The following is a 15,727-nucleotide window of genomic DNA, read 5'->3' as shown; positions in this document are numbered from 1 at the left end:
GGAGCCAATAGTCGTTGGAGCATCTCCTGGCAGCCTGTTGGACTTGGCTGCGAGCAGCTCGAAGAGCTTGCAAGTTGTACTCGCTAGGACAGGCTTTGTATGCTGCTAGTGCTCTTCTCTTAACCTCGATGGCTGGCATTAACTCCTCTGAATGGGCTTCGAACCAGTCAGCCACCTTTTGGGTCTTCTTGCCAAAGGTGGACAAGGCGGTGTTATAGACAGTGTTCTTGAAGTGTTCCCATCGTTCAGGTGCATTTGCAGTAGCTGGACCTGGAAGGGCTTCCTCAAGTGCTTGGGCAAATTCTGCGATACAAGGACGTCTGCAAGCGAGATCTGAAGGCCTTAGGAATAGACCTCAACAGATGGGAAACCCTGACATCTGAGCGTTCAGCCTGGAGGCAGGCACTGCATCGTGGCCTCTCCCAATTTGAAGCGACCCTTGCCCAGCAGGCCGAGGCAAAGAGGAAATCACAAAAGCAGCAAAACCAGGGAGCTGGACAGGGGACAGATTGGATTTGTCTTCAGTGTGGAAGGGATTGTCACTCTCGAATTGGCCTCCTCAGCCACACTAGACGCTGTTCCAAGTCCTCCACACAGAGCACGCTACCATAGTCTTTCGAGACTGAAGGATGCCTAACTAGGTGAACATAATGAGGGTCCAGCCCCATGGGGCCAGACGGTCCACTCACCGATCCACCGCAGCCGCTGGAGCCTTCCAAGGTCTCCGGAGATCACGATTGGCTCACCACTCCTGGAAGGAGGTGGGACGACAAGTGCCTCTCCTAGGTCAAAGTGGCTCGCCGAACGCAATCTCCAGAGCCATTGGAAGGCTCCATGGCGCCTGCGGTGGATTGGTGAGTGGACATAACCCTCGTTATGTCCACCTGTGTGGGGATATTTGTAGTCATATACGAATGCCCTCATCTCTAGTGCTGGGGCTAAGTAAAACTGAAGATATGCAGGTGCAGGCCCCTAGAAACATCAGAAATCCTGGCAGCACAGACCTCTCACTACATATACATTAATAACCTAGGGCTTAATCAAGTGAATTGTAAGTTATTATCAAACACACTACACACATTTGGTTGCATCTCGTTGTTTTTAATGCTATCCAAAGCTACCATATTCATGTGACTATTTTCAAATACAATTATGATCTTAGGAAAAAAAGAAATAAGACAGTGCCCAGGAGTTTGTATCTCTTACAACATCAAGAAAAAAAGGGGGTGTCTACAAACATGGGAGCAAATAGATACAGAATGTACAATGAACAGTTATATATACACGTGCATTTCAGCATACATTTTTAGCAGAAATTCTGGAAAAATAGTCCAGATTTAATATATATATTTTAGACTATCTATTCTCCAAAGTAAAACATCCTCTTTGCTTTGGTTATGAAGAGCATTATCCTCAGGATACCCATATTATGGGCTCATGCGGATTAACTATCCATCGTCACAAAACATGTAATAACAAGCATTTCTCATCCATCTTCTTTCTCACATTTTCCAGTCCAATAAAATGCACATGATCTTGGCTCAATTTATAAGCTAGCAGCCCGCTACTGCATTGGTTCTGACCAATCTGTCAAATAATAATCTGCAATTACTTGCAAGACATCAGGTTGCAGAATCACTCAGGCAAGAGCAAACCTGTACTGCAGGAGTGGGGATCTCTGGCCCTCCACTGTTTTCAACTACATGTCCTACAGTTCAATTCCTTGGCCATGCTAGTTGAGGTTCCTGGACAGAGGTCTACAGCCTCTGACAGTCAAAGGTTCTCCAACTCTACCGCAGTGTTTAGATGACAGCAATTTAAAGAAGTGATTCACTGGAAAACCAGATTGCCTTAAAGAGTCAAAAGCATGCCAAAATTTTAAAAGGGCTAGTGTGTCAACTATTGCTGAGGCAAACCCCACCCCCTGCCAGGGCAGGGGTGAAACAGGTATCATTAAATAATTTTGCTTTAGTATTATTACAAAGTTTGGCTAATATGCTATAGAACTCTCTACAATTATCATACATCGGACTCGAAAGGATTTTACATTCATATATACAGTTTTATGATAGAGAATTTCTCTTGAGAGCTTTACAGTTTTTCTTTGACCAACATGTAAAAAAATAAAACTTAAAAAAATAATAATAATAATAATAATCACAAACCAAGCAATCATCTCAGATGGTGAGATCACCCACTTAAGTGAGCATTCTGTACAGAACTGAAGTGTAACATCTTTAGCTCTGCTTCACAGAAACCACACGGTTCTGCTTCAGCTGGAAAACAAGATTACAGAAAGGTTCAAGCAGAAGAGGAAACTGAATGCGGATACATGTACACACAAAATGTAAACAGGCCTTCCATACTCAAGTCAAGCTAAAAGAACAGCAACTTTTTCCAATCAAGTTTTCAGTGCTCCTTCTAGGCTTTATAAGAAATCATTTCAGTAAAGCAAACCTTTTGCCGAATCATACTGCTTAAAGAGTTGTAGGATACTAAACATTACTAAGACAACCTGAATTAAGCACTAATTTTGCTTCCAGATTTGTAAAAGGTATCCACTGCAAGAGATAAAAAAACACACGGCCTGGGACTGCCACTTGCTAAAAGTCACTTAGCTCTATTTTGGAACAATAAATGCTAATTCAGCTCAAAATGGATACTCATCGGGTGACCCACTTGCTACCTTTTTTAAGCACATATATTAAAAGTACAATTTGAAAAATAAATCAGAGTGACTAGCAAATGTTGTGTGACTAATCCAAAGTATCAAGACCTAGGAGGGCACAGATGGAGAGAGCAATTAAAATGGTTTGCTGCAAATGCTATATTTTGGAGCTGAAAGGTCTTATATTATTTCACTCTGAAACTGACTACCTGTGTCTGGTCAGCTGCTTGGAAATCTAACCTGTCCAATTATTTCAAAATATCTGTGTTTGGAATCCAGAGATTCCAAATCTTCTCCTAAACCAAGACAGATGTTGTTCAGACATAATACGAAGCAATATTAAACTAGCACCGCTGCCTCCGTGCGCTCCCTGGTTGTGACAGAAGAAGGACACACAAAGCTTTCATTTCCGTTAAAAATTAACTAATTGTCACTTTCCATTTCAAGTGGTTTTAAGCAAATTACACAAGAATAAACATTGCAGTGTGAGGTTAGTTTCCTTAGACAAGCCACAATTTAAATGAATCTTCAATAATCCCATTTCAGACAACACAACCAACTATGGTTAGCTTAAAACAGAAGCAGATGCTTTCAATTTCCTCCTCGTACCAAATCAAGGAGGTTCACACTTGTACACTACAGTTCAAGATTACATTTGAAACTTCCTGCCTATTTCCATTTTAAGGAAAAGGAATATGGTAGAGGGCAGCACCAAGTAAGTTGTGTTCATAGCTTACATTGTCATGTTGTATTAACAGAAATCCACTTATCCAAATTATCCAAACTGGATCAATTAGTCACAAAAGTGAATAAAGATGTTTGTTTTTGTAGGGGATGGGTGGGATCCTAACACAGGGTTAGGATTTTGGAAGGACCATGCATAAGAACCTTTCCATCTGCTTCATCTAGTTTATATCATGTTTCCTGCATAGCCTTCCCTTTAAACAGAATTATTTTAAGGCACATGACAATGGCTTGGAACATGATAAATAAGCTTATATAGGGGGAAATGTATAATTTTTTAAATTAAGAGCTTGTCTTCCACAATGCAGATGGCCTACCAAGCTCAATGCAACTGCTTACTGTGACCTGCCAGACACTCTTCACTCGTCTGCTTTTGTATCCCAGGCAAGAAAAGAGAATCCAAAAAAGCTCTAGGCGAGCTATTAGACATGATGAATACTCTTGTATTTAACTGGCTAAGTCATATATACTGCAGGCCTGCATTTGATCTGATTATAGCAACCACTTTGACAAATCTAAGAATGGTTTCATGCAGTGCAAGGCTGTGAGAGGATTGCAAAAATAATCAAAGATTATAATTCTTCATGGAGCTTATTTTTGATTACAAAAGATAATCTAAAACTGTTCAGGCCAGATAGAAGGTAGACAAATAAAAAAATTTAAGCAAGGATGAAACACATTTTATACCTTTACTGGAAATAACAAGACATGCAGCCTTTAAATAGAATGTACACTCACATTTGAAAGCAAAATGCCCAGTCTATCCTTTTTTTAAAGAATATCTTCTTGACCACTTACCACTCGTCAAAACAAAACAAAAAAGCAAAACAAAACCCAGAACTGTTGCTTTTGAAGCTATGAATAAATGACACACAAGACAGCTAACCCCAGCTCCAATCAAACTGTTGGTAGAAGTGTATGTAAACAGGAGTAATAGTTTTAAGGCTTAGAAAGAACAGGGATGATAAATTCAATTCTCTCTCACATCAAGACGTCCACATCTCCTTCGTGGTCTTCCTCAGTCACTTTTAGAGAAAGCACCTCTTCGTTCAGAAACAAACCGCTCAGTCTCTCCTTCCGCGCCTGCCTTTGCTCCTTCAGCTGCCTCTTGCGCAAAGCTTTTTGTTGAAGCTTGCGTTGCTTTGAACGTTTCTGTCAAGATAAAGGGAAGAGCCCAAGTTAGTCCTCGCCTAACGCAAAACATGATCCAATTCAATCATTCGCTTTCAGCTAAACAATGATTAAGGATACAAGTTATCTGGCAAGACAGAAGGGAGGATTTCTTTCTGCATGCATGGCAGTTTTCAGCTATATATGACAAGAATTCAATGACTCTGGAAGGCCTGCCCTTGTAGATGACTCATTAGTCTCATTTCAATATTATCAAACAGCTAAAGCTTTTTGAGTTTGTGTTATCACAAAAATAAGAAAACACAGAAACAAAACATAATATAAAACTGAAAACAAAGTCAAATCCAATGTTAATCTTGACTAGAGTAAACCCACATACATAAGTGGGGCTCATTCACCACTTACGTAAATCCCACTGCTTTTAGTGAGTTTACTCTAACTGTGGCTAACTTGGCATTTAGTCAACCAAAAAGAGCCAGAGAATGAAACCAAAATACCCTCAAGCAACGAAAAAAAATCCAAGCTCCTACAGAGCACTAACGTGCTTTAAAATTGTGGGGTTTTTAAAAAATCTGCAAAGTTTAACATTTAAATAGCCAGGCAAGAATTTCTGGGGCGAGAATGGTTTTCCTCCCAATGAGAAACACAGGTAACTGAAACCGACAGCAACTGTCTGAAAATGTCAGTGACTCTTTTACTCTTCCTTCCTGTAATATTTACAATCAATGAACTTATTTGAGTACTATTTTCTCAGGAAACTATTCAATTCTTCAGATTTGATACAAAACTGCAAGTGCATCTCATAAACAATAACTAGAGCTTGCCTTCTAAGTAAGACTGTTTCTTTTCAGGATCTGAAAAACCAAACATTCACTGGCTTATTGCAACAAATAACTGGCCATATTCAGTTACCATTTCCAACTACAGTGGGGTCTTGACTTGAGAACTTAATCCGTATTGGAAGGTGGTTCTCAAGTCAAAAAGTCTGTAAGTCAAGTCTCCATTGACCTACAGTGCATTGAAAACCGATTAATCCCGTAACAGGCCGTTTTTGTTCCATTTTGGTTTTTTTCTGGTGTGTAAGTCAAATCTCAGTCTGCAAGTCAAACCTAAATTTTGCGGCCAGAGAAGTCTGTAACTCAAAAAGTCTGTAAGTCAAGCCGTCTGTAAGTCAAGGGTCCACTGTAGAGTGTACCCACTGAATGAAAAAGACCTGTTCAGTTAATACTCTATATAAATCCTATTGATCTCCGTCTGATCTATTTGGGACTAACAGCTGCATTTAGCCCAACGATTTACTCAAAAGGTATTAACTCGCTCACACCCACATACAAAATGAAACATCCAGAACAAGCTTTAGGCATATATGATCAAAAATTACAAAGGTTTTACTTTTGAATCTCTGATTCGTTCTGCAGCACTTGTAGATAAGTTACTGTCACTGTGAGCCCGGCTCATGTTGGTGCTGGAGTTTGAGCCCGAGTTGCCAACGCTGGAACCGGTACTGCTGGCTGAGCTGACCATGCTAGCGCTGCTGCTGGCGCTAGCACTGACGCCGCTCACCCCGCTGGCGCTCCCGCAACTGTAGCTGCTCCGCTTCCAATTCTCTCTCGCAGACCGTTGCCGAGGGCCATGCTCTTTGATATAATTGCGGACCTAAACACCCAGAAGGGAGAGGAGAAGGAATAAGACAGATCTCAAATGCTTGGAGGCGCTGGATTGGACTTTTAAAACACGATTACTGGATTACTCTAAAGCACTCTGCATGGGATGGAAATGTCCACAGGTTCAAAGAGCAGCTTTTGGAGTCCTGACTGGAAATGACGATATAGCCCTGTAGTGAGCAAGCTCTAGCAATCTTGGTGCCCTTTCTGTTCAGCCCCGTGATCTTCTTGGAGCTGGCGCTGCCCTCTAAACAAAGCTGAAAATGATCAGAAAATCACTTCTGGTTTAAAAAGCATTCCGATTGTGTGTCTGTGCATGTGCGTGTGCGTGTGTTCAACTTTTCTGTTAAAAGAAGAATCATGTTGCAATCCTGTCATTCCGAGGAGAATTCCATGGATTATAGTATAAATTCTAGCATTTTTACCAGCCCCATCAGGTTCAAGCTGAAATCCTGCTTGTAATACTGTATAAGCCAACTTATAATTTTCAGTCTGATACTTCCTGGAAAATAAACCACTCCTGCTGCTATTCTCATGGGCATACACCATGCCTGAGTGTGTACAGATACACAAAGAGAGAACCACAGCAGGGGCACTTTGTTTACCAGGGAGGAGTACACAGAAAGTTATGATTTAGCTTATGGTGCAAACAGGATTTCAATCATTGCTCTGCTTCTAGATTTTTTTAAAAAAGCTTTAAAGCACAAAATGGCCTTGGACCACAATATGAGATGACTACCAGCGCCACCAACAACAACAAAAATTGGATAGGAAAGCAGACAGAAATGTTTCTGAGTAAATACAAGGATCCACCATACAATCAGACTGAAAACAAATGGGTAAGGCAGGAGGGTGCCACACAGATGTGGGAGCAGGAACTGGGCTAGAATCCAAGTGGAAGGGCCTATACATTCCAACACTCCAGGAGGCCAGCAGAGAAGGCCCTATTACACTCTGAAGGGTCATTTCAGAATACATTTAATCAGTCTGCAGAACACCCAATGACTTGTTTTTGGCAAAGGAGGAAAAAGATTAAGAGCTTTTACAACGTTGTGTTTATGCAAATTCCATAAAACAAAACGAAAGATTAAGCCTCTTTCATAGCACCATTTTGCTATTTACAATAGCCTTCACAATCATGAGATAATTTTACTAAAAGCAGAATTCCACAAAGAGGGAAAGCAATAAAAGGGCTCCCCTGCCCGCCCTAAAATAAACCTTTTCAGCCAGCAGCACTGCTGTGACCACTTCTACAGCTGAAGCCCTAAGCAACTCACCAGTCACATATTGCCCAGTGTCTGTGAATTTAACTATGGTAAAATACTGCTAAGTCAAGAAGGCCACTATGCAAATTGAACTTTATCTTGTTGTGCCATTTAACAAAAATATAAATCATTGGGTTGGAATTTGTTTGAAATAATAGATGCCTGTCTGGAAATCAGAGCATCTCCTCTTGGTCACTTAATGAACTTGCAGGAACTGCAAAATGGACATGAATACAAGGATTTATGAGTGACAAAGTTCATTGTTTTGCTGGAAAGGAGATCTGTTGGCTACTGGTAGTGAATGTTTTCATTTCACCACATGCACTGATATTCCAAAAAAAAAAGAGCATACAGCCTTTTAGTGAATCTCTCACAGTTAAGAGCCCAACCTAAAAGTTCTACCAAAAATAAAAGGAAGTAATTTCATTATCTGGAAGTTGAGTCATGGCAACTCGACTTCCAGATAACCACACCTGGATGACTGAGAATCTTCACAGAAGTAATTTCATTGTTCTTCAATCAGTTAGCTGTTATCTGCTGCAGACAAGCAATTTTTTTATTCATAGTAACAACAAAATTACTCAATGTACCGAGTAAAAAAAGTTCAGATTAGATGCTAGTGTACTTTTATGTGGAAAAAAAACTGCAAGCTTTGTTCAGTCCTGATACTTCAAAAATTATCTTAAAATAAAATAAATTAAAAACCAAGGTGGAAAACTGTTTAAAATTTTGACTTTTTCCCACGGATCTCTTGATTTGTAATAAAGTTGATCCTGGAAGCTTGAAATCTACTGCCAGTAGGTAAACTCATTTGTTTGCAGTGACTGGGGTTACTACCAAGTTGGTGATCTCAAAAGTGCAGAGATGGAAGGGACCCCATAGATCACTGAGTCCAGCCCTTGTCAAGGAGACACAGTGGGGAATCGAACTGCCAATCTCTGGCTCTGTAGCCAGATCCCTAAATCACTGAACTATCCAGCAGTTCTTACGTTGCATAACCACAGTTCCATTCTCACAATGTGAGTTTGTCTTCTGTCTTTCTCCTTTTTCCTTCAGACCCCCACAAATACCAGTCTCTTGTGGCCAGTGTATGAGTGGACTGTGGAAAGCAAGAGAATCTCACACACACACACCAAACAATGATAGGAGTTGTGTTAACAGGAAAATTTACTAGCTACTACCCCCTATAATGAATAAGACTGTTGACAATTACACTATCTGGTGATGCTGACCTTACCTTAAACACAATACTCTTGTCTGCCCTTACAAGCATTAATCATTTGCAACCACTTAAATCTATAGCTGGCTGCCATGTATCTTGGTACAGCCAGTTAAATGAGATATTGACCAAGGTGTGTCTGAAAAGTCACACAAATAAATCTGTTCACCTCACACTGCCTCAATAAAATTGTTTGCTTTATTTTTGTTGTTGCTGAAACTAACAATTAACTCTCTGAAAACTGACAGAAATTATGTAGCAACAGCATATTGGGGGGGGACATCACCCCTACCTCCAACAGTTGCATTAAAAGAACATGGAAAGTTTTAACATACCTGTTTCAGCTTTTCATCAGTGAGGCAGTTGAGCTCAATTATAAACTCATTGTCTGTAGGTGAAATTTGAGCAGTGGGGTCAATAATTTTAATAATATCGAGCTGCTCTCGAAGCCCCATCTCTGTGCTGACTTTACGACTCAGGTATTCAATGTATTCAACCTACGGGTCAAAAAAAATAACCAGGTAATTACTAACAAGTAATCAATAGAGGCACTGCTCCACATATTCCTCTATTCAGGGGTGAAGCAGGTAGTTAGAAAAGACAGGATCGTAACAGTCATGGCACCAGGCTTCTTGAATTGTTTCTTCAGAAAATTTAAGTAGTATTTTTCCTTTCCTCGTTTAGACACCTCTCTCAAGTGGTCTCCTAATGGTTGCTGCTATCATCACTGTTTGGTTCCTAATGGCCATATTAATTCTTTAACATACATTTTTGCTGTATTTGGCAGCATTGCTTATATGTATGTAATTAAAAATGGACATTCTAGAAATCTGTTTATATTGGTATGAGCATAAATTAGAGAAAGTTGGAATACAGATAATATCAACCTTTTTACAATTGACAATGTCTTGAATAAAACCACGGGAACGGCGGGACCAAGAAATTAACTTTTTGTGTAGGAATTGTGTTGTGCGTTAAGTGCTGTGATGTCACATCTGACTTACAGCAAAGCCTGGTAGGCTTTCTTGGGTATGTGAGGTAATTAAGAAGTGGTTTTACCAGTGCAATCCCCAAGCGGGGTTCCATGGCTAAGCAGGGTTTTGATACCATGTCCTCTAAGTCCCAGGACAACATTCTATCCACCACACCTGGTTCATCTAGGCATTCACTTCTAAATCATGGCTGAAACCCTACCGTTAAGCAAATTTAAGTCACACTGGAGTATGGCCATTAAGTAACTTGCATGCTGAGTAAGCCAATTTGAATCAATGGAATGTACACAGGGGTTATTTCACCAAATCCCCACTGATTCAATAGACCCACTCTAGCATAACTTAGTACACTAAGCAACAAGATTTCAAGCCTTGTGCGCTTGTGTATACCTATCCAATGGGTCTATCCACACACCAAAAACTAATACAGGGACCTTGTCTGTGACCTGCATATTGTATAAACTTGGCTGATAAGGAGAAGAGAAAGCGGCTTCTCTGTAGTGCATCTTAATGGGGATATTCTTTACTGCAAATCACCCTCCCCTTTCTCCTGACATTTTGCCATACATGCAACATTAGGTTTCAGTTTGCTGGATAGATTTTATTGGATACTTCTGCTTAAGCACTGCAGCTTTTTCCATCTCTATTATTTTATTCTCTATTTGTTAATATTATAGTATTTTCTGGTTTATTTTAGTTGCTATTAGATTCAGCATATAATTCAAAGGCACAAAAAATACACCAGGATATACGGTACATTTTCATATAACCTAATAAATGAGCATCTTTGCACAGATGATGCTATTTGCATCTCCCAAACACAGTGCTTGTACCTGTTCATCATTGGTCATTGCACTCCATGGGAGCTCATCAAGATTTCTGTGTTTGTTTTTCTTTTTCGGAAGCAGACATGGAGAGCTCGGAATACTGGGTATGATATCGGAAAGCACATCACTTCCACTTGCAATGTCACTGCCAGGCAACTTAAGAGTAGTAAAGAAAAGATCACTTTAGAAGACAGCAGTACAATCCAGTATTCAGGAACATGCTGTAAAATATTCAACATAAGAAATTTTGAGTGCAATCCTAACTTGCTAAGATGGCTCAGGACCAGATGAGCTCAGAGTGCACTAGCTCAGTGGTTCTTAACCTTTGTTACTCGGATGTTTTTGAACTGCAACTCCCAGAAACCCCAGCCAGCACAGTTGGTGGTGAAGGCTTCTGGGAGTTGCAGTCCAAAACTCCTGAGTAACCCAAGCTTAAGAACCAGTGCACTAGCTGACACTGTGCTCAATTTAACCCCACTTGTGGAAATGACTCAGAAATACCCTAACGTTCATCCAATTTTTGTTGGCATGCTGGCTATGTACCTAAGCAGAAGAAGGTTGGGATTTGGTGGAATCCCGTTTCTCCCTCACACTGCTCCCTTCACCACCCCTTTCCTCACTCTTCTGCCAGCAGAGCCATTCTACTGGCAGATCTCTGAGCAGAGGCAGGTCCTGACAACACAAAGGGGATTTCATTTGGCAGAAGATGCTTCTTCCTATTCCTGTTTCCCTACAGTCAGTGCATCTTCAGGTTAAGACTGCACTGCAAGACCGCAGCCCTACACGCAAGTTATCTGGAGAAAACTGTTGGAACAAAACACCACTCTACCGTCCAAGTAGCCACGCCTAACACAGCTCAGTTGTCTAACTGCTCTGATGAGAACACAACCTTTTCCAAATCATGTTTTACAGACCTAACAGCTTATTCTTGCAGAGACAACCAAGTATTTTTCCATTCACCCAAACTGTTTAAGTATTTTTTTTTTACCTGCCATTCAAACTCACTATCAGACCAATCCCAATATGTGCTGATAGAGGACGAGACATCACTGCAGACGCTGCCCTCTGGGAACAAATCAAAAGATGTTAACTCCTGATCATCCAGGAGAGAGAAGCAATCATCCTGGTCACCGACCGAGACAGAGGAAAACAATTCTTCACTGCATTCAGAACTGGCAACGCTTGTGCCACACGACGTCAAGTTCCACCTGCAAAAACAGATCAAAAGTCACTTTTAACACTCAAGGGGAAAAAATGAAAAAAGACAAAACTAACTAATGTAAGTTTTTGTGGACAAGTCCATTTCTTCAGACACTTTTTTTTAACAGTAACAGGGTCCAAAGCTAGCTTACTTGGAATTAAAAATGAGCACAAATAAACAATGGATGTGAATGCCTCTTGATGGGTATCTGCTTTAGATCTTTGTGTACTATTATCTGTGCCACAAAGTTCAGTCCTAACATGAAATCTCTTAAAGCTTTTTAAAGTAACAATATTCTACGTAAAGAATATTCTGTTCTCTTAAGAGTTCCACAGGTCCAGCTAGCTGCAGCAAATAAGCAAAGCCAAGCATATTTTACCAAATCTCTGGGAGAAAAATAAAATTCTCAATATGACACTGCTTTATAATGCAAGGTATAATTATTAGTATTTATTTATTAGATTTATACCCCGCCCATCTAAACCGAAGTCTACTCTAGTTTAGTATTATTCATCATTCTTCTAAATATTGCTAAAGGCAAGAGGAAAATCATCAGAAAGCAAACTGGAAAGCTGAACTACAGCAAAAATAGCCATCTTTTCTCCTGGCCCTGCTCCTAGGCTCAACACAACAGCCACAGAAATAAAAACTGAACAGGAGACGCTGATATTCCTGCCAGTAACAGTGATTAAGAGAAAACTGCTGTTAACTTTCTGTCTGCTAGACAGATGTTGGAAACAGCTCAGTTTTTTTTAATGGATGGCAAATCCATTCCCACTCCACTATAATCTCTACTCAAAATAAAAAAAGCTCCTAGGGATATCCAATCATTGTACACCTATATTGGTACTGTATCTAGAAAGTTCACTATTCATTTTCACACTTAAAGGCTTCAAATGTGCTTGTTTTTTAATGTTAAACTTTAGACCAGAAGGCAAGCCTCCAGTGCCATTTCTATTTCAAAGTACATATTTCTGGGCTGTTAGTCCTCTGATCTGTGTTTTGCCATTCCTTATGCATTTCCCTTCATTCCAAATGTGCCTTATGTGAAAAGATTTATACGATCTGAAGAGAAACCACGTGAAATGGGCATGCTATTATGTCACAGGGAGGCAAATGTTTACTTATAAAGCAAAACAAATAAAGTTATATTCGACATGGCTGGGACCTAATCCCCCACCCCGGCCACGTCATCAGTTTCCCTGGCTAAATTCAGCCACATCCCTTTGCCAACGATCAAACCGCCCTGCCGGAGCAGAAAACGTCCAAGTTCAAAAGAGCTGTTTTATTGTGGAAACCCACACCCTACATTTTCTGCATACTCGAGCAAGTTCCTTTGAAACAACACCCAAAAAATAAAAAAAACCAAGCCATCACTTTGAGGTGGTGAAGCAGGCATTTAAAGCAATGACTTGCTCACCGTGGGAGTCATTCTGCAAATCCCAACACAACCATCACTACTGCCCTCAACGGGGTGGCGACCACGAGGTGAGGATGATCACCCCTCCCATAAGCTCCAACCGAAAACGACCTTTTCAAAAGATCAACCCCCCCAAAAAAAAAACGTTACCTCTTTCTCCCCCTCAACTCAAAGGAGGGGCCCTTCTGGCCAGTCCCTCAGTCCTTCCCTCCCTCCCTCAGCCTGGTCTGCCTCACGGGGTCGTCGTGAGGGGTCGAGGGTGCGACAGAAAAAGGGGGAGGGGGGAAGGCCTGAGGGAGGGGGAAGACCCAGGCAACCGACTCAGCCCCGCCCCGTCCTCTCAGCAGCCCTGCGAGGTAGGCCGGCCCGGCCAGAGGACGGAGGGCCCCGCGGCCTTACCGGTGGGCGTGCAGGCGGCGGAGCGGGTCGGTGCGGTGGCAGGACGAGAGCGGGCAGCCGAAGTCGCTGACGTCGAGGCAGGCCGGGCCGTCGTCGCCCAAGCTCAGGCTGCCTTGGGCCCGCGGCGGCGGCGGCGGCGACGAGAAGAGGGCGCCGGGCTCGTCCAGCCGGGCCAGGAACTTCGGAGGCTCCTCGCCGGACATGGCGGCGGCCCTGACAGAGAGAGGGGGGGGAGAGACCAGAAAAAAAGGCGCCCACCGAACCGGGAAAAGGAGGCCTTAACCGGCCGCCATCACCGAAAGAAAGAAAGAAAGAAAGAAAGAAAGAGACCACCGGCAGCGGCGGCGGCGGCAAGACTTCTCCTCAGCGCCAGCCCGGCGACCGGAAGCTACGCGACCCTTCTTCCGGTTCCTTTCTCGATGGCAACTTGTTGCTCCCTCCAGAGAGACTCTCTTTTTCAACAGCGGCCCCTGCTGTAGGGGAGGTTAAAACGATGGAATTTTATTTTATTTTTTTTGCTCGCTGGCCAAACTAAACTTGATGACCTCTAAAGGTAGAAAAACAAGATGGGTGATATTTTTACCAAATCACTAAAACATTCATTCATTCATTCATACTCTGCCCCATCAGTGCAATGCACTATTCTGGCTGACTTACCACCATCATGAATAAAATACATAGAGATGGATGCATGCTGTAAAGAACATTTGACTGGTAAAATACGTGACACCAAAGGGAGGTTCTTCATGAGAACAGCGGGACTAGGATTTAAAATCCAGTCGGCGCCACACTAAGAACAGGGGAGCTTTCAATTCCAGAGAGGCCCTTCATCAGGCTGGGCATCAAACAACTTCCGTCTTTTTCCATTTTTAATGTTTTAATCTTAATGTTTTTAATACTCCAGTTTTGGGTGAATCTGTGTGTTCACCAAGGCAAACTCTTAACATTGCAGTGCTCGGTGTTAAGCCTCATCTATTGCATCAAGAAACAACAAATAAACTTAAGTGGCCATCATAAAGAAGTAAGAGAGAGAGATAGAGAGTCATCCATGGCTGTCAGTGTATTTATTAGTGATCAAATAAAGGTATGGCTTCATATAAAGGTATGGCCTGCAACCAGAACTTTGCGTCAAGGCTGCTTTTATTTGCTACTGCAAATACCATCATTGGGAGCAAATTCCACTGCTAAAGCAAGGAGCCTTTTAATGAGATTGCATTTCAGTAAGGATTCCAAGCCCGTAGATATGGCTACTAATTTAGCTTTCATTGACTTATTATTCATCACAACACCTACAATAACCTCTTTTGCTGACGTAGGCTACTGTCCTGCTCCTACTACAGTGACACCTCCCATAGTGACACTGCAGCCCTTTAATGGCTGCTAGAAGTCAGCCCCAGTGACTTCCATGGAGCATATTTCCAGATAAGGAGGTACGGGGGGGCTGCAGACTAAATGGACCTAATATTGGCTGCAGCTTCTTCACACACACAATGATTTACAATGATTAATTAACATGTGCAAAGAGCCTTTTGTACAAGTCACCTCCAGGGTTGGATTAAGATATTTTAACTATGCCAAGTTTGATTGGCCCTCTATGTTATTGTTCTCATGTGCTGGCAGGTTGCTTCTGGCTTATGGCAACCTAAACAATTTGTGGCCTCCAGAAACCCTACCATTAATAGCCCTTGATGCAAACTCAAAGCCCTGGCTTCCCGTATTGAGTCAATCCATTTCTTGTTTGCCCTTCCTCTTTCCCTGTTTGCTGCCTTAACCTCTTCCCAACGTGTCACATATTTTCAAGATGGGTCCAAAGTACAACACCCTCAGTTTGGCCATTTTTTGCCTCTCAGCAGAGTTTCAGCTTGATTTGATCTAGCGCCCACTGATTTGACTTTGTGGCTGCCTGCCGTATCTGTAAAAACAACACATTGATTTTTTCCCCTCTCAGTTTTCTTCACTGTCCTGCTTTCATAGCGATGCAAATTACCAGTGTAGACGATCTTCACCTTCTGCTTCTGTGTCAGATCCTTGCACTTGAGGACCTCTGCAGGCTCCTTCCAAGTCGCCCTTCCAAGTCTCCACGTTCTTTTGATTTATTGGCTCCAATCTCTCCACTTGGATGGATGATGGAACCAAAACACAGCCCTGTAGCATTACCAAAACCGTGTATTATTTGGAATAATCTTCCTCTTGGTAT

The 15,727-nt window shown here is 41.8% G+C and overlaps 1 protein-coding gene across 3 annotated transcripts in view; it reads right to left on the bottom strand.

Moving 5' to 3' along the window:
* The window catches only part of FAM199X (family with sequence similarity 199, X-linked), a 34,648-nt gene extending 20,701 nt beyond the window's left edge, over positions 1–13,947 (bottom strand). Inside the window, exons 1-7 of one of the 3 annotated variants that reach the window (XM_072981375.2) lie at positions 13,531–13,942; positions 11,499–11,718; positions 10,517–10,666; positions 9,027–9,188; positions 5,936–6,199; positions 4,398–4,564; positions 1,081–2,276 (exon numbers count right to left, since the gene is read on the bottom strand). In XM_072981375.2, coding sequence (XP_072837476.1) covers positions 2,273–2,276; positions 4,398–4,564; positions 5,936–6,199; positions 9,027–9,188; positions 10,517–10,666; positions 11,499–11,718; positions 13,531–13,733 — 1,170 coding nt within the window. In that variant the 5' untranslated portion in view covers positions 13,734–13,942 and the 3' untranslated portion in view covers positions 1,081–2,272. Of the gene's footprint in view, positions 1–1,080; positions 4,565–5,935; positions 6,200–9,026; positions 9,189–10,516; positions 10,667–11,498; positions 11,719–13,530 lie in introns of those variants that run through there. The other 2 variants (XM_078380589.1, XM_020813873.3) reach the window with 2 other exon arrangements.
* Between the last annotated feature and the right edge of the window lie 1,780 nt (positions 13,948–15,727).

The sequence above is a fragment of the Pogona vitticeps genome, chromosome 11 (assembly GCF_051106095.1).
Source record: "Pogona vitticeps strain Pit_001003342236 chromosome 11, PviZW2.1, whole genome shotgun sequence".
NCBI classification, from domain to species: Eukaryota; Metazoa; Chordata; class Lepidosauria; order Squamata; family Agamidae; genus Pogona; species Pogona vitticeps.
This window is presented reverse-complemented; position numbering and strand designations above follow the sequence as displayed.